This window comes from Elephas maximus, chromosome X, assembly GCF_024166365.1.
Source record: "Elephas maximus indicus isolate mEleMax1 chromosome X, mEleMax1 primary haplotype, whole genome shotgun sequence".
Classification (NCBI taxonomy): Eukaryota; Metazoa; Chordata; class Mammalia; order Proboscidea; family Elephantidae; genus Elephas; species Elephas maximus.
The window spans coordinates 27,008,247-27,027,309 of record NC_064846.1 but is presented as its reverse complement, the minus strand read 5'-3'; the positions used below and the strand labels follow the sequence as shown (position 1 = coordinate 27,027,309).

At 36.8% G+C, this 19,063-nt stretch overlaps 1 protein-coding gene across 6 annotated transcripts in view; it reads right to left on the bottom strand.

Moving 5' to 3' along the window:
• Nucleotides 1–1,014: 1,014 nt before the first annotated feature.
• Nucleotides 1,015–19,063, bottom strand: part of SMARCA1 (SWI/SNF related, matrix associated, actin dependent regulator of chromatin, subfamily a, member 1) — a 70,022-nt gene continuing 51,973 nt past the window's right edge. For 2 of the 6 annotated variants that reach the window (XM_049871977.1, XM_049871982.1), the window contains 5 exons: nucleotides 15,805–15,937; nucleotides 14,069–14,187; nucleotides 13,741–13,953; nucleotides 2,751–2,861; nucleotides 1,015–1,683 (listed from right to left, as the gene is read on the bottom strand). In XM_049871977.1, the coding sequence (XP_049727934.1) occupies nucleotides 1,612–1,683; nucleotides 2,751–2,861; nucleotides 13,741–13,953; nucleotides 14,069–14,187; nucleotides 15,805–15,937 (648 nt within the window). In that variant the 3' untranslated portion in view covers nucleotides 1,015–1,611. Of the gene's footprint in view, nucleotides 1,753–2,719; nucleotides 2,862–13,740; nucleotides 13,954–14,068; nucleotides 14,188–15,804; nucleotides 15,938–19,063 lie in introns of all 6 variants that reach the window. The other 4 variants (XM_049871979.1, XM_049871981.1, XM_049871978.1 and 1 more) reach the window with 3 other exon arrangements.

The following is a 19,063-nucleotide window of genomic DNA, read 5'->3' as shown; positions in this document are numbered from 1 at the left end:
AGAAAATCTATTCCTACATGATAGAACTTCTATCAGAAGATTGAGGATGTGACCGATGTGGACCTGGGACAAAGGGGTGACCCAGAGTTTGCCAGTGATACACTAAATAGAGTCCGATACGAAATGTAAAAGACCTTCGTAGTGGAAGGGGCAACTCTTCAGTGTCGTAAAGCTTGTCTTCATAACTGACACCACTATCCTGCGTTCCCAGCTTTGCCTCTTTGCTGTTTGTTTCACACTAGATTCTGATCAGTTTTCCCATTCCTTTCCAACCTGACCTTGACTCTGATTAATCCCCCATGAACAGTTTTATGTGACAGACCCAGGTTCTTTCCTCTGACAGCCCCTGAGGCAAAGGCAGTAATATAAAATATTCCCTATATCTCTTATTTTTGCCAGCCCTCTTGCAGGTGCACAGGACCGTGTGACTAGTTTGGGACAATGAAACATAAGTGGATGTGACATGTGGCACTTCTGAGCTGAGGCAGTAAAAAGACTACATGAGATTCTCCAGCCTCTCTTTATTTTTCCCTACAGCGGCAACTGAAAAGGCCACACGTCCCAGGTGGTGTGGTCAGCCTGGAACCTTGAGTGACCCTGTGGAGCAGATTCCCACCTCCCCACATCCTGCTGACCTGCAGGGACATGTAGTATGAGTGAAGAGAAGCTTTTGACGTGTAAAAACTGACACTTTGAGAATCTTTGTTACCTGAGCATAACCATATTCCTAAGAAATGCAGCCTTCTTCTACACACATAGCACTAATTTTATTCTCTTAAATTAGTTGCTAATAAAGCTACACGTTTCACCCAGACTTCTCTGCACTGGCTCTCTGGGACAGAAGATCACACACAAGTTGGCAAGCACAGCTTTAACATTCTTCCAAATACACAGTAGTGAGCAATGCAACTCAGCAAGCACGACTATTTTCTACTGCACAAAAAACAGGAAATAAATTTCTTATAGACATTTCTTTATTATATTTTCCCACTTGAATATTTAGAGAATAATTTAAATGTAATGCATACTGACAGCAAGCACAGTATCAAATATTAGGTGTTTTTTTTTTTAATATTTTTTTTCTTTTCTCACCCTTTATTCCTTTAGGAAAAAAATATTTAGATGACCTCAAAGAAACAATTATTATGCTAATCACAGTATGCAGTAACACATACAAGCCCATAATCAATAGAAAAGAAAGCAACAAAGAAGTGAAAAGTCTTTCTCCTCAAATCATTTTAATTCATTTTTCCACAGCCATATAAATTTCAAGTATGAAACAACAATAATACAGCTATAGAATCTAGGTTCTCTTTCAAAGCAGCGGCATATAAAACATAGAAAAGCTAAAACCTCAGCACAAGCTTCGAAAAGAACAAGGACTGAGAGGATTTGGATGAAGACGTGAAATGCACAAAAATACTAGAAAGCATAAAATACAAAGCTACACACTTCAGGTAGAAAGCATTGTAAAATATATCAAATATGCAAGAAATCAAAACCAAAGAGATTTTTTTAAGAGTACCATGAACACACTGGAACTGGCAATTAGCATTTGAAGATGGGAACAAGAAAAGAGCAGTTTCCCATTTAACACTTTATTTCTAGGCTTTAGGATTTCACCTTCTTGACATCCTTCTTTCCAGAGCTCTCAGTAGCTGACTCTGCTTTTCTTTTCTGTGACTAAAATGGAAACAGATTTAATGTTCTGCTCCAATATGCACATTTTTAAATGGCCCAACAATGTTAAATCTAGGATGTAAATGCATTAAAAAAAATTTTTAACATGAATATTCACTTAAATGTTATACTCACAGTCAATGTTCTAGATAGCCCAACAAACTATATAACCCAATGTAAAATAACCTTCAAAGATGTTTCTTTTTAAAAGACACAAAATACCCATCAAAAATAGCCACCAAGTGTCTTATACATGTCTTATACATGGCACTATAAATGTACTCTCATCTTAAAGAACTACTTAATACGTAAAGTTTTCTGGGCAAAGTTTTATTTATGAGTATATTATCTTTTAAAAACTTTCATATACTCTATGATGCACATTTCTTTCACATTTTAACATCTCTGAAATCAAGATGCATCTTATAATTGATGACAGCATTTTTTCTCAGTGGTACATAAAATAATGCTGTGTCTTACAACGGAAGGCATCTCAGATTTGACGACATACGGTAGTTTCTTTAACCATGCTCAAATAATCTCATCTATTAAAGAGTATTTTAAATTGTCACTATACAAGGCAACCTGGCTGGATTAAAATCCAGGTATCTTATCATTAAACACTTAACTTATTACCAAATAGAGTATCACTGGCTGCTCTAAGTTCCTATTTGCACTCATGGTTTCACAAAGATCAAAAAACTTACGTGATCAAATCAGAACTCCCAGTTTCAACCTTGGCCCCACCCCACCCATCCCCACCCCTCTCCTATCCCCAACAATATCTCTAGTCTCATTTTGAAGTATTTTGCTTGCATTACACCTCTACTTAAATTCAGGAGGAATTTTTTGTTAATACTGAGTCCTGTTACTAGGGAGTTCCTAAACATATGTTCCACAAGCAAATAAGAAACATGTGGTTGCGTTCTTATTCTTTTTCTGTCGAACACAAATTAGCATTTCATAAAACCAGTCTTTATATCACTATGGCATTGAACATAATATAGGCATTTTAATTATGTAAAAAAATGGGATCTACCTAAAAGTTAGGAAAATGCTGAAAATTTTACCATTGGAGTTTTAGTTGCCCGTTTCTTCTTTTCTGCTCTCTCTCTTTCCTCAATTTCCATGTTTTCTTTCTCAATCAATGAAATCAGAGTATTACAGCGTCTCTGGAACTCCTAAACCAAACAGTAAAAAGGCTTAAACTATGTAGCCCTGTCATAGTCTTTTTTTAAATGACAATTGTTTAATTGTATCATTTCTGTGGTACAGAATGTCCCAAACTGGTATTCTTCAGAACAGTATTTATACAGGGTATTAATAGATGCTGCTGAAGATAAGGGGGAGGAATAAATGCCATTCAATGGGTCAATAGTTAAACTGTAGTACATTCATACCATGGAGTACTACTCTGCAATAACAAGGAATAAACTATGGATACACACAACGACCTGGATGAAGCTCAAGAAAATTATGCTAAATGGAAGAAAAAACAATCACGAAATGGCTACATATCATTTGTGTAACATTGTTGAAATGACAAAATTATAGAAATGAAGAAAAAAGCAAATGGTTGTCAGGGGTTAAGGAAAGGCAGAAGGGGGACAGCGTGACTATTACAGGGATAATATGAGGGACACCTGTGGTGGTGAAGATTACATGAATCTACGTGTGTGATAAAATTGCATTGAAGGTACACACACACACACACACACACAAATGAGTGCATGTATAACTGACAAAATCTGAATAGGCTCTGTGGATTGTACCAATTCCAATTTCCTAGTTGCAATATTGTACTATAGTTGGGCAAGATGTTACCACTGGGGAAAACTGGGTGATGTGTGCATGAGACCTCTCTGGGCATGTCTTTGCAACATCTTGTGAATCTATAATTACTTCAAAATAAAAAGTTTACAAAAATCACATAATCAAAAGAATTTTAAAGGAGGTGTCCTATGATCAAAATACATTTTGGAAGTACTAGGTTTACAAAAGTTGGACAGATTTCTTTCCTGCAGGGCTTCTCAGAGCCTGTAAACTCCTGGTGAGCCCTGAGAACCAAGCTGTTTAACCAACAGAACTCTCTTCTTACAGGACACTTTGTGGGACCAGTGTTTTGAAGAGCAATTTCAGAAAACATTGTTGTACTGTTAATTCAGGGCAAACAATAACTGAAAAGATTTTGCATTAACCTTGCCACTACCTACATCCCCCTGCCAGCCAATCAATACATCCAAGCTATAATCAGTTTTTATGAATGTATGGTGAGCATTGAACACATGACTCATTAATATGGAAACTCATATATTATTAACTGTATACTCAGCTACATTTTTATCAAAGGGTAAATTAAAGACTAAAAATTATATATAATTCCTTTTCTGTGTAAGTAAAAAAGTCTGACAAAATAGCTAAAACACTCAAATGAAAATGTAGGTTTTTTGGCAGTTAAGAATCCCAACAAAAAAATGGTCAAAGCATAGAAATAGAAAAATTACCAAAAAATAAAAATACCCAAATATTAAAAAAAAAAAAGTTCCATTCAAACAAATGATCAAAGAAGAAATACAAAGGAAAGCAGTGCGCTCTTCATCAAATGATGATATTGTATGTGCGTGTGTCTCCAGTGTTGGCAATAAGTGAAATGAGAACTCTCATTCACTGAGGATGGCGTGTCAATTTTACTACATTTCTAGAAAGCTGTTTGGAAATATCAATGAAGCATCTGAAAAATGTTCATACCCTTTGACCTACCAATTCCACTCCTAAAAACTTAGATTAAGGAAACAATAACAGATGTATACAGATATTTACAAAAGAATGTTGAGGGCAGTATTATTCTTAACAGGGAAATACTGGGAGCTAATTAAATTTGGGGTAATTTAGAAACAAGACCCGCAGATACATTTTATTATTTACATATATGTACACAGAAACAGCTGAAAGAATACTGACTACAATGTTACTAGTGGTTAGCAGTAGCTATTTCTCTGAGTAGGACCAATGGTAATTTTAATTTTCTTTTTTATACTAGTCTGTATTTTCTAAATTTTTAAAGAGGCAGAAAACCCAAAGACAGTCTAGCCAGAAAAAAAAAAATCATTAACAAATCATTGTTTACCTATTAAAAATAGCCTTCCACAACACTGGTGCATTTAAGTTTCTTGGGCATCCTCAGTTACTCAAGGCTAAATAATTTTTGGAAAAATAACACTGGAATTCTCCTTACTTATCCAAACAATGACGATATCTTTAATATGCAGACCAAATACTCCTCATAGCTTCATTCAACAACACACATACAAATTAAACAGCATGTTATTCAATTTATCTATTATAGAAAGGTCTAGGTTGACCCTGATGAGATTTGATCGTTGGTTTCTAGGGAAACCAGATACAGTCTTTATGTGAAGCTGATCCTTGAATCATTAAGCTATCCCCTCTGGCCATTATTATTCTCAATAAGTCATAGTTGCCTGTGACTGCAGATATCTTTAGATACATATTCATGGTTCATATGGGTGATTCAGGACAAAAGACTAATAGTTTTTAGAAAGCCTCATCCACAGGGAAGTAGCATATTTCAAAATGACTATAAATAGACTATACAGTAAGTTCTTACCTTCATCCCTTTTAACCTGTCACTAACTACTCCAGACAGAAAAATAATCTAACTCCCTAGAGAATGGCACCAAGGAATGGGGGAGTATGAATGCTACCTTCCTCGCACAGTAATGTCACTTTCTCCATAGATACCAACCCTATTTTTGATCCACATGCTTAAAGACTGCGTAACTAAACAGACGGTATCATAAACAGAACACTTAGCAAAAGCCAGAAGTTACAAGGGGGGAGGCCAGATTATCAATAAAACAGTGATTCACTTTTGGAATAACTAAATGACTGATGAGAAATTTCATGTCGAAAGCACTTTCATTTTGTATAATTTCTCCTTTTATATATTCTCCAAGATTCTTGTACCCCTTTGTCTTCCTATTTTCCAGGGCTGATAGGGAACGGTTCCTGGGGTCTCCACAGTGCTGCCGTCTATTATCGTCTCTCAACATGCTCCACACTGGAGTTAGGAATGAAGTTGTGGAGAGGAAAACAGCACAGAAGAAAAAGAGAGGAGATGCTAAACAATAAAGACAACAGAAGAGAATAGGAAAGTGACAAATGGAAAATTGTTCTGCAGTGTTAAGAGCAGAAACAAAGGAGGCTTCACATTACATTTCCTATGTACTAAAATCCCTAGCTAAGCCTACTTAAGTCTGAATGCCAGAAGGTCTGGGCCAGTTAAGGGTGATAAGTCAAAAGCAGATGAATGAGCAAGGACAAAAGAAAAACGGCACTCCACATTTCTGCTACTGAATTTGGATGTAAAGTTCTAAAAAGTCAGAGGTTCTTGTTCTTCTACAGTTCTTTAGCAAAACAAGATGGGTGTTCTGTCCCCTTTGTTTTTATGCACGCCCTATACTTCTACGCACACCCTATACTCAAGAAATGTTTTTTAATCCACACCTTCAGTATACCTTCAGTATACTTCAGTATACCATGGCATATTTCCCAGGTTGCTAGTATTCTGACCCTCTTATGACTCGATGCCACTGGGTTTTTTATCTATACTAAAGGAGCCCTGGTGGCGTAGTGGTTGAGAGTTTGGCTACTAACCAAAACGTCGGCAGTTCAAATCCACTAGCTGCTCCTTGGAAACCCCGTGGGGCAGTTCCACTCTGTCCTATAGGGTCACTATGAGTCAGAATCAGCTCCATGACCACAGATTTGGTTTGGTTTGGTTTTTTGAGTTTTATCTATACTAACAAGAAGCAATGCCTTTCTATACCCGAATCTCAGGGCCCAAGCACACTAGCAGTTAAAAAAGTGGGAGTTAATAGTCAAATAAATATATCCTACATTCCTCACACAAGTATCAAATGTCACAATGCTTTTATTTAACTGCTGCTACCTAAATATTGTTATATATAAAATATTGTCACCTCCTTACAAGATAACACATAAGGACAAATACCTAAAACCAGCTCCTGTTAGTGCATTTATAGTATTTCAGACTGTTGGACCAGTTCAGGGTCTTAAATCAAGTACTAGAGAGCCGCATAATGAAACACATGAAATTTACAACTGGCTATTCAAACTTATGAATAAGTAAAAGCTGCAGGGACGACAGCCAAATGAAGTCTATCATTAGAAAAAGGTAGATTAAAAAAAGAAATGAAATGAAATGAACCCAGGCTTGTTGGTACATTTCCTGACATTCTATCCAAATCTGATTCAACTTCAGGAGTCTACCGGGATAAAAGCAAACTGAATACACAAGTTTCGTGCATATTTAGTCACTGTATGCCGGTCACTTTAGAGATAACCAATTGCATATGAATGTTAAGAGAGCGGTAGTAAAAAAATGACTCAGGGCAGATGGTAACACATTAACCAAGGGAAGGAAAAAAAGATGAGAAACGGAATTAAAAGATACAGAGATAAATTTGGGAATTGTCAGCCTACTTGGCAGTTGAGGTAGACATTTGCCCATTTCCCACCAGAACAGCATTTTTAAAATGTGAATCTGATCGTGTCACTTTCCTGCTAAAAGCTTTCAACGACTCCTCATTTCCTATAGATAAATGACTAAAATCTTTAATACAGCATACAAGGCCCTCCATAATTTCACTACCTGCTACCTTTCCAGCTTCATCTTCCTGTACCTCCCTACTCACACAGTACCATACCAAGCTCCTTGCAGCTTCAGAATATGCTGTGCTTGTTTGTACTTTTGCATCTGCTTTTTCCACAACCTGGAATGCAGTCCCATGGCCAACTCCTTCTACTCTTTCAAGACTCGGTTCCAAGTTGGACCTCTTCTGTGAAGCCATTCCTATGACCTGACCCTCAAGGCAAGGTTAAGCATGGCTTCCTCTGTACATGCCTCTATTATCAGACCATTTCAAAATGAAGACTGAAAACAGACATCTCAGTCTTTAAAAGTGCAGGAAGAAGTAACATAACCCTAGGTACACAAACACATTTGGCTTTTACCAGTTTAATTCTATAACCAAGAAGAACCCACCAATATATTTTACAGTAGCAATTTTACCAAAACTGTATTAATTCTTACTGTTCACATTTCGTTAATAAGTAACGCTCTAAAATATGTTAGCTGTTACTATTCCAGTAAGTACCCAAAACGTACTAGCAGATACAAATCAAAAAATCATCAGTAGCCTTCCTTCATTAAATTTCCTAGTTTTGTTTTATAAGCAACAAACAGAATTGTTACTGTGACTATGAAACAAGTTGTAAATTTGAATTTGTCTTTCATTTTTCTAAAATGTCTCTAAAGAAAATTCTTCTCACTGGACAGCTGATTTATAAATATCCTGTGCTAAACTAATAACCTAATTAACATTTATTACACACTGATCAACCTATAAAACAAGACACCAAGTTAATTAAAAGCCACAGCAATATTTTCTTTAAAATATATATTTTTTTTCTCCTACAGCTCAAATGGGGAATGTCATTTTCTTAATTTTAATTGAGGAACACGTTCATTAATAACAGAACTGTGACTTGAAGACAGTGATAACATGAAATTTTTAGTACATTGTATACAATAGTGTGCGATTCTCTCTCTGAAATTCCATCAGAAAAATTCATTTAAACTACTACAAAAGACAGGTAATTGTAATAACTAATTATTACTTTGATTCAACTCTAATGTACATGGCCACAGGCCATACACACACAGCTTCTTGAGCTGCCGAGAAGAGGAAAGAAAAAAGTTCCCCAGAGGTTAAGAGGTACAAATTTTTTTTAATTAAACTTAAGAAAATGGGCCAATCACAGATGTCCAGTAAATGATTATATCAAGAACTGTCCTTTCAGAGAGTTTAAGTCTGCTTTTTCTCCTTAAGTACTTAAAAGGACCTAAGTAGGTCCAAGGAACGACCGATTGAACTTTGGGTCCTTTCCATATGTCCTTTCCAGTAAACTAAAGTGTTGGATTTTCTGGGCCTCTCAGGTTCTTCTCAAACTCCTCAGTCATGTTAGTCTGTCACTAAAATAAATGAACAGAGATAGGACTCTGACATTCATTCCCTAGAAGGAATGGCATGAAAATTAATGAGCTAATGTTAGTAAAGGGATTGACAAGTATTATATAAAAGTACTACATCAATACAGAGTATTAGCATTTCCTTCTAAAGTCATTGGTAAAGGTTTTTTTTTTTATTCTGATACAGTTCTTGAATATCCTAAGACTAAGACCCCATTACTATAAGCTATTTTTCTGAGAAGGGAAATGCTGAAGACATTCACATGCTCTGGGCTTTAAAATGTAACAGTTGATCATATGCTTCCTACTTGTTTATGCAGTTCAATAGAGACTGATTACTTAAAGACCACACAAGTGCTCAGAGAAAGAAATCAAAATCTTTTTAACCCAGAGAAATGGAACTGAAACTCATTTTCTCCTTTGTAGAGCCAGCATTTTTAAATGGAAAAGAACCTCAAAGAAATCTTCAACCTTTAGGTGAGGGCTTTCAAAGTGAAGCATATTGAGAAGTAAAGGCTTTAAACCCTTTAAGACTGTTAGTTAAGTCAGAAGCCATGAATTCAGTACCCTAAGATCTCTGAATAAAATGTAACTACTAAGGTTTCATGTTTTTTCCTAAGAATGGTTTCACACTATTTATTGGTGTCTCTGGGAAAGAAAATAAAGTCATCTTTGAGCAAGACTGTATTTTTATTAAATAGCTTCTTTTGTAAGCTAAGTTTAAGTTTAATAATCCTTAGTAAGATTTTAATTTGAATACACTGACAAACCCAAATAATGAATCAAATTATATCTGCTGTATTACTAAGATGAGATTTTATCAATGGAACAAATTATTTTTATTTCAGAAATCACAACTGCCTCTTTCAAAGGGATAGTTTCTCTTCCTAGACTGTGAAGCAATTAGCTATACAGGAAGGATTATTTCATTCTAGACAATTGATAATTATCATGAAATTCCAAATATACTCGTATTTTACAATATATTACCTATACTCTGAATCCAGAAATATAAACAAATATTATCCATTAACTAGGAGGGAAATCAAAACGAAAATGACAGGAAAATTAACAAAAATACTTTCAATTAAAATACTGAAATATGAAATGAACCACTATATGATAGGGGTGCTATGAGTCGGAACCGACTCCACGGCACCTAACAACAACAACGGTTTTAAAGATTCTTTTAAAAATCATAACTGCCACCTTACAGAAAGTAATCAAAACAGAGGTGTCTTTGTTTCTAACAGACAAAATAAAAGTTTCAATTTGCAATCACATATATAGTTTATATTTGCTCTTTGGAAAACATACATTAGAGATTTAAATTAAGTCTCTTGATAAAGAAAGAGTGCGCTGTATAAAGAAGATGGAGGAAAAACACATTCTTTATGAGGGTATTCAGAGACATCTAGTGGTTGTTGATAATACACACCTATAGTCATATCACAAATCGTTGATTTTCCTTGCAGGTTTGAATCAGTTTCATACTACTGCTTTAGTAGAATGACTACCAAAACCAAAAACAGCACTGAACTCTCAACCTTCTAAAAAATTAGTAAAATATCACTGAAATAAAACTCAAAATTCAATAAATGTTGCACTACATAGAAAGAAATGTATGATGTAAAATACGACTCGCCGACAAATGCAGGCAGGCATGTCTTTTACAAGTTGTTGGTGCTGCTCTGAATTATATCATTACACGGCCGAAAATTTGAAATGCCTGGCTTTTGAGAAGAGTTCTCTGCTAAACACGGTCACAGAGATATTGAGCTAAAAGGCACCGTAAAATGCCCGTTAACTCATTGCCAAAGCCTCCAGAATCTCCGTTTCAAAGGCCAAAAGAAAAGCTATTCTGCATTCTTCTACCATAATCTATTTCAGTGATACAAACAACCCTGTCAGACCACTCTTCCCTACATCTAACCTCAGTCCTTATGCTACAGATTAACTTTCTTTTCTGCTTATTCTTTTAATTCTTCCTATTCTTTTGTACAAGTATATAATAGCACTTTAGTTTTTTTTCCCCCTATTAAATGTCACGTTGCTTGATTGACTCCAGTTGCTCTAGTTCCTTTTGGATCCTGGTTCAGTCCCAAGTATTTGCTAGCTCCTTCAGCATTATGTAATAAATCATAAACTTGATCCATGAACAAACACTCTTAAATTTTTCTTAATGTTTTAACAAATATCTGATCTTCTAAAGCATCCACCAACATTAATGTCTCCAGCTTAGCAACTCAGATTTTTTCTTTTTATTCAACTAGAACTGAAAATATAAAATGAGTCAAACAAAATATTCAACACTGTTTCATACCCCTATGAACTTTTGGCCAAGAATACATTTATGGTAGACAGCAACTAGTATTTAACAAAAACGTATCCTATTTTAAACTAGCCTCAAAATCATTGTTTAGATCGTTGGTTTTTCATTACTTTTAATTTTTAGGCTGTATAAATCTATTTTTGTCTTAACTACTTTGGCTGACAAAAGACTGACCATGCCAAAATTAAAAATGTGTTACACTTATTTCAACAGCATGAGAACCACTGTTAAGTAGTACTAGAATTTAACCGAAGCACAGTTCATATTAGAAAGTATGGAATAAATTGCATGAAGCTAAAATATATTATCTCTTCTGCTTAATTATTCTCCCTCACAATATTCTTAAAAAGATTCAACGTAGGCAACAATTTCCTTCTCATTAAAAATAAATACGAAGGGAACGACAATACTCAATACATGGAAGGTCAGCTCAACTGGACTGGACCAAAAGCAAAGAAGTTTCCGGGATAAAATGAATGCTTCAAAGGTCAGCGGAGCAAGGGCGGGGGTTTTGGGACCATGGTTTAAGGGGACTTCTAAGTCAACTGGCAAAATAATTCTATTATGAAAACATTCTGCATCCCACTTTGAAATGTGGCATCTGGGGTCTTAAATGCTAACAAGCGGCCATCTAAGATGCATCAATTGGTCTCAACCCACCTGGAGCAAAGGAGAATGAAGAACACCAAGGCCACACGACAACTAAAAGCCCAAGAGACAGAAAGGGCCACATGAACCAGAGACCTACATCATCCTGAGACCAGAAGAACTAGTTGGTGCCCAGCCACAATTGAGGACTACAAGAACCCCTGAGGGAGCAGGAGATCAGTGGGATGCAGACCCCAAATTCGCATAAAAAGACCAGACTTAATGGTCTGACTGAGACTAGAGGAATCCCGGCGGTCATGGTCCCCAAACCTTCTGTTGGCACAGGACAGGAACCATCCCCGAAGACAACTCATCAGACATGAAAGGGGATGGACAGTAGGTAGGAGAGAGATGCTGATGAAGAGTGAGCTAATTATATCAAGTGGTCACTTGAGACTGTGTTGGCATCTCCTGTCTGGAGGGGGGATGGGAGGATAGAGAGAGTTGGAAGCTGGCAATATTGTCACCAAAGGAGAGACTGGAAGGGCTGACTCATTAGGGGGAGAGCAAGTGGGAGTACGGAGTAAGCTGTATATAAACTTATATGTGACAGTTTGACTTGATTTGTAAACGTTCACTTGAAGCTCAATAAAAGTTAATAAAAATAAACAAATAAATAAATACGTTATTCACACAGCCTCATGTATTTCTTGCCTAATTACCAAGGCGAAAATGTACTTTTAAAGTGGGGAACTCTGGTGGTCACCCTATTTATCAAATGTTCAAACTTAGCTTCACCAGTAAGTGTCACAATCTGACATAATGTGCCTAATGTGATGCAATGAAAAGGACACAACATCATTTATGTAGCAGTGCTGCTAAAAATGTTTAACTTGAATCTAACAATGAGTAAACAATGAGGTAAAACCACAATGCAGGACGCTGTACAAGACAGCTGCCTGAACACATTAAAAACGTCACTGTCGTGAAAAACAAAAAGTAGTGGCGGGACGAATCCAGGTTAAAAGAGACTGAAGAGATACAACCACCAAATGCACCTTGATTGGATCATCAACTAATATAAATTAAAAAAACAGCTATAAAAGACAAACATTTTGGAACTGAAAATTGACATATATGAACTGTATCATTAGATGACGTTACTGAATGAATTTTAACATTTTTAGGTAGGTGGTGCTATGATGGTTATGTAGGAGAACATCTTTATTCTGAGGAAGTACATACTGAAGTATTAGAGGTAAACTCTCATGACATCTGCAACTGGTTCAGAAATACAGACATTTAAAGATTTATAAACTACAGGTATTCATTTCTAAATATAGAATATAAATAACCCACTGCCAATGAGTCAATTCTGACTCATAGCAACCCTACAGGACAGAACAGAATTGCCCTATAGGGTTTCCAAAGAACAGCTGGTGGACCTGAACTGCCTACCTTCTGGTTAGCAGCCAAAAGCTTAACCACTGCGCCACCAGGGCCCCATAGACTCTACGTGTGTGTGTGTGTGTGTGTGTGTGTGTGTGTGTGTGTGTGTGTGTGTGTGTGTGTGTGTGTGTGTGTGTGTGTGTGTGTGTGTGTGTGTGTGTGTGTGTGTGTGTGTATATATTTATATATGTTGTGTGCCGTCAAGTCAATTCTGACTCATAGCCACCCCATATGACAGAGAAGAACTGTCCCATAGGCTTTCCTAGGCAAGGATCATCAAGTCTTTTCTCCTGCAGACCAGCTGGTAGGTCTGAACTGCCAACCTCTTGGTTAGCAGCAGAGCACCTGATGTACCACCAGGGCTCTATCTTTATACGTACACACATACATATATATATATATATACATACGTACACACATAAGACAGAAACACAGGGACAGGAGGGAGGGGCACGGAAATAGACAGGGAGCAAATGTGGCAAGATGTTAACAACTAGAGAATCCAGGTAAAGAATATATAGTGTTTGTTGTATCATTCTTTCAACTTCTCTTTAGCTTTACAATTTTTCAATATAAAAAATTGGAGGAAATAAATCCTTAAGAAACAAATACATACCATGGCGGTTCTAGACTTGATAAACCAGTCAAATCTAAACTGGGGAGCATTCCGCACACACTGCCTTAATTCTTCATACACGTTTTCTCTATCAAAGCCCATTTTGTGTAACATACAAATCAAGAATCTATCTTCTTCCTCAGTATAGTTCTTTCCTTTGCTGGTTCCATACTGAATACGCAACTGGTGAAATGGGGCCTTGTATCTTGCAATCTGTGTATTTAAACCAAATAGTGGTTTTAACTGAATGTGCAATAATAATTCAAAGCTAATCACCGTACCAATTAAAACAACTGAATAATAACATGACAATTATGAAATATAGTACTTTGGCATCCAGAGCTTTCTTGATACTGATCCTTCGTTGAATTCTTGCTTCTCCACGTTCAATCTGAGCCATAGTTTTCTCAATATCCTGTAGTTCATTGCAGCGTTCCCAAAATACAGCTGAAAAACAGTTATTATCACTTTAAATTAGTATCATCTTAGGCTACCAAATCTAAGAAATTTTAGAATAAAGAATTAACAGGAAAGAGTATGGTGAACTTATACCTTTTAAAGATTCAGATTCATCTGTACATACACCGTGTTCAGTTAGTAAACATCCCTAAATTTTCATTTAAAAATAAGACTTTAACAAGGAAGTTTTCATGAAATACTATAGAATCTTTAATTACCCATCCCAAATGACTAGAATTTCAAAAGATGCCGCGCACACTGATTTAAGCTATGCTTTTATTCTACTTAAACATGATACAGAATGCACCAAACACATAAAAGGAAACGGGAAAGAGAGTGGCATTATATAAACTTAGAGAATACATCCTCCTACCAAGAAAAACAAAAATAAAACCACTGTCAACAGGCCGTTCAAAACTTTCCTATGAAACAGTAATTTCAACTGAAACTATTACTTTGCTTTTGGAACCACTCACTGATCTTACGGTATTTCCAATGTCCTACAGTTTGTTTTTAAACTGACTTGAATCAGCCTTTTCTCTTAAACCCGTGCACACACCAACTCAACGGGACTTGAAATTAGAGACAGAAGAATATTCAAACTATGGAGTCATCCAGCTCAATTTTATAAATGAGCCAAATAATCTGGCTGTTTTAATACGTTACATCTTATGACTTCAGTGAGGGCCTTTTAATGATATACTCTGCTTCCTTAAAGTTTGCATTTTTACAGCCTATCAAGAAATGTATGTTAGCACTTCCTGATTTTTATAAGCACCTGTGTTCATTTATTTATTCACACACTTATTCATTTAACACATATTGAGATGCCTGCTACGTATAAAGTACTGCATACTTGTCGACAGCCAGTTTTACATGTTTCTTCTCTAATTGCAACCAATTACATAAGCCCATTCCAACCTGGTGGACAGCCATTAAGCTGTTCTGAGCTAGTCATGACACTTGGCCTGGTGTCCACTTTGAGAGAATATCTGACGTGATACCTTTTTGAATCATTTTCTGGAAACTTCACGCACATTTCTCCTGTCCTCCCCTCCCTCCTATCTTTTAAAGGAAATTCCACTTCAGAAAATCTCTCCACACATACCTTGTATACTCCTTTTGGCTGCTAACGTTTTTCTCTTACACCTGTTTCGTCCCTCTCTAGGCCCCCAAATGCTCTGAACTTACATTATTAACCTCAAGAGTAACAGTAGCATTTTTCAGGGATCAAGGGAGAGGAAATTCATAAATTTCATGTCACGAAATAAACACTCAATACAAGCAACCTCTAAACGCGCTGGTAATCACCAGAAAACCCTTTCAAATTTCCAAAAAAAGGTCTTCAGCTATTCTCTATTTAAACCTGGATCAGATAATATTGTTGTACTCGGCTCTATTAGCTAACTACTACAAAGTATGGAAGTCAGTCTGCTATGATAAATCTTGTAATCTCTTCACAGAAATACAAGTATATTTTATACCTTCACCTAAATTTTACTTGATAGAAGTTTAAAAGATCTCTGAACGATAGCACAATTAAACTGGCACTAAAGAAAAGAATAAGGTTAAAGTAAAACATCCTGTTCCAATATACATACAAACCTGAATACTCCAGGACCTCCTCAGGGGATTTACCCTCCACCTCTCGAGCTATATTATCAATGTCATCTCTCCCATACTTCTCATTAGCCTTAATAAATTGGTTAAAATCTCGCTTAGTCCAGTTTGTGAATCCCTGTGAACAAAATTAAGCATCATCAACAGAGGTTAAGTTAATAAATTCAATTACTGTTCTGTTTACTTCTATACAATGATGCATTAAAAACTGTTTAAAAGCCTTAAAATGTTTCTCCTTGTAAAATCTCAGATTTTTCAAATTGGAATCGGAAGTTAAGTGAGAGTTACTATAGAAATAACTGCTTTTCCATCACGAGGAGAATGTATCCCTGTCCAAGTACTAAAAACTGATTTATAGCTCTAAGATATTGTGTGGTTTTTAATTCCACATTTTATAGATGTCTACTACACTAAAATACAAACACATTAAAATAAAATGCTAATATAAGGGCCGAAGTCCTCATATCCCGGTACTACATACATGAAATCAAAATAAGTAAATAAAACCACTGAGGAATACTCAAAAGAGAATGAAAAAAATTATAACTCTTTATATCATTCCAAACAACTGCAAATAAATATTTTCTGTTCAAAATTGTATTCATAAATAGAATTTCTACAAACAGCATGTTAATGGGCCACTCAATTTCTTTACTAAAAGAGAGAAGACTTCTACCTTCAGTTGATCTAGCTTGCAGACGACCCACTTTTGTTCCTTTGTACTGCCATGATTTTTTTAAAAAGATTATTTATTTAGGGCACTTAAGAAAGATGATTTCAAATGACCTTCAATTCAACTATTAACCAAAACCAAACCCACTGCCATCAAGTCAACTGAGATGCATAGTGACCCTATAGGTCAGAGTAGAACTGCCCCACAGGGTTTCCAAGGAGCGCCTAGTAGATTTCAACTGCCAGCCTTTTGGTTAGCAACTGTAGCTCTTAACCACTACACCATCAGGGTTTCCAATTTAACTATTATGAGGGGCAGAAAAAAAAAGTTTATACTCCTAATACCAAACTAATTGCTGGGTTAAGACTACATATTCACAATACACTATACCTTCATAATATACTGCAAGCCAAGTAGCATTTGAAGACTGTGACTTTATTTTTATGTTTTTATGTTCAGGAAATAAACTTTGAAAATAAAACATGAATATTTAAATGTTTTATTTTATTCTGTGGTAAATGCTAATATTCAACCAACAGTCATTATATTTACAAGCTAAACTTTATGACTTCCAGGCATTTGGCTCAAAACACTACGTATGCAATTTTTAAAAATTCATTCAACCAAAATTAAATGTTATAACAAAGACCTATATAATAAATAACATATTAACACAAAAACTATATTTAAATAATTAACATGGAAAATTTCATAGCATTGTGCTTTGCACATTCCTCAAAAAATGCTAAATAAGTAAATCTTACTGGCAACTTTCTGTACTAAGGTGTCATACAGTATATATTTATCATTTGCAAGAGTCTTTTACACTGAAACTTTATCTTCTACAGTTTATTTTGGAAGTACGACATTCATAAACCTCATTAAAGCAACAATGACCTGAAGACATTAATATTTTGTTCAAATGGAAACAACATCTACTTAATAAAAATATATATATATATATTTCTAATTTAGTAGCTATTAGTTTTTAATTATAGGTCCCTAAACCCAGTGCCGTAGAGTCGATTCTGACTCATAGCGACCCTATAGGACAGAGTAGAACTGCCCCATTGAGTTTCCAAGGAACGCCGGGCAGATTTGAACTGCCGACCCTTGGGCTAGCAGCTGTAGCATTTAACCACTATGCCACCAGGGTTTCCTATAGGTCCCTAGGTGGCACAAATGGTTTACGCTCAAGTGCTAATTTAAAGATTGGCAGTCCAAACCCAACCAGCAGCATCGCAGAAGACAGACCTGGCATCTGCTTCCATAAAGATTACAGCGTATGGAGCAGATCTACTCTGTAACACATGGGGTCACCGTGAGTCTGAATTGACCTGATGGCAACTAACAACTGCTTTTAATTATACCATGTTGTTGTTGTTAGGTGTCATCGAGTCGGTTCTGACTCATATCAACCCTATGTAAACCCTATGTAGAACAGGACAAAACACTGCCTGGTTCTCGCCATCCTCATCATCATTGTTATGCTCGAGCCCATTGTTCCAGGCCACTGTGTCAATCCATCTCGTTGAGGGTCTTTCTCTTTTTCACTGACCCACTTCTTTACCAAGCATGATGTCCTTCTCAAGAAACTGAGCCACCCTGATAATGTGTCCAAAGTATGTTGAGACAAAGTCTCACCATCCTTGCTTCTAAGGAGCGTTCTGGCTGTGATTCTTCCAAGACCGATTTGTTTGTTCTTCTGGCAGTCCATGTATATTCAATATTCTTTGCCAACACCGTAATCCAAAGGCATCAATCCTTCTTTGGTCTTCCTTATTCATTGCCCAGCTTTCGCATGCATACGAGGAGACTGAAAACACTGTCGCAAGTGCCAATTGGTGTGAAGCCCCTCACAGCTGTCCACGCCCCCTCCTGCCTCCCACCCCCAGCTCGACTTGGCTGTCCAGACCCTCCTCCCCCCCCCGGAGAGCTGCGGCCAAGCCCCAGCCAGACAGCTACCCCGAACGTGGCCATTCTGGACCCCGCGCCGCCTGGCCACGGGCCTGCGGCCAGTAGGCATGCCGGCATGGCAGGACGGCGGGGCCGAGGTGGCCTCCTCTTCCCACAAGATCTCCTCCGTCCTGGACATCCTGGACCCGCAGAAATTCACCCGTCCTGCGCTGCCGGCTGTGCGCCCTGCGCCCCGGGAAGCCAACAAAAGTTTGGCGGAGGCCGAAGCAGGAAACGACGCCAGCCCCGGGGACCCAGCGTCAGGCGTACCTAAATCCTTAAAGTGACATCTTTGCTTTTTAACATCTTAAAGGGATCTTTTGCAGCAGATTTGTTCAATGCAATGCATTATTTCTTTCTTTCTTTTTATTGTGCTTTAAGTGAAAGTTTACAGTTCAAGTTAGTTTCTCATGCAAAAATTTTTACACGAAGTTATGTGACCGTAATTGCTCTCCCTATGATATCACAGCACACTCCTCCTTTCTACCCCAGATTTCCCATTGTTTGACTTCCTGACTGATGCTTCTATGGGTGTTGATTGTGGATCCAAATAAATGAACTCCTTGACAACTTCAGTCTTTTCTCTGTTTATCATGATGTTGCTTATTGGTCCAG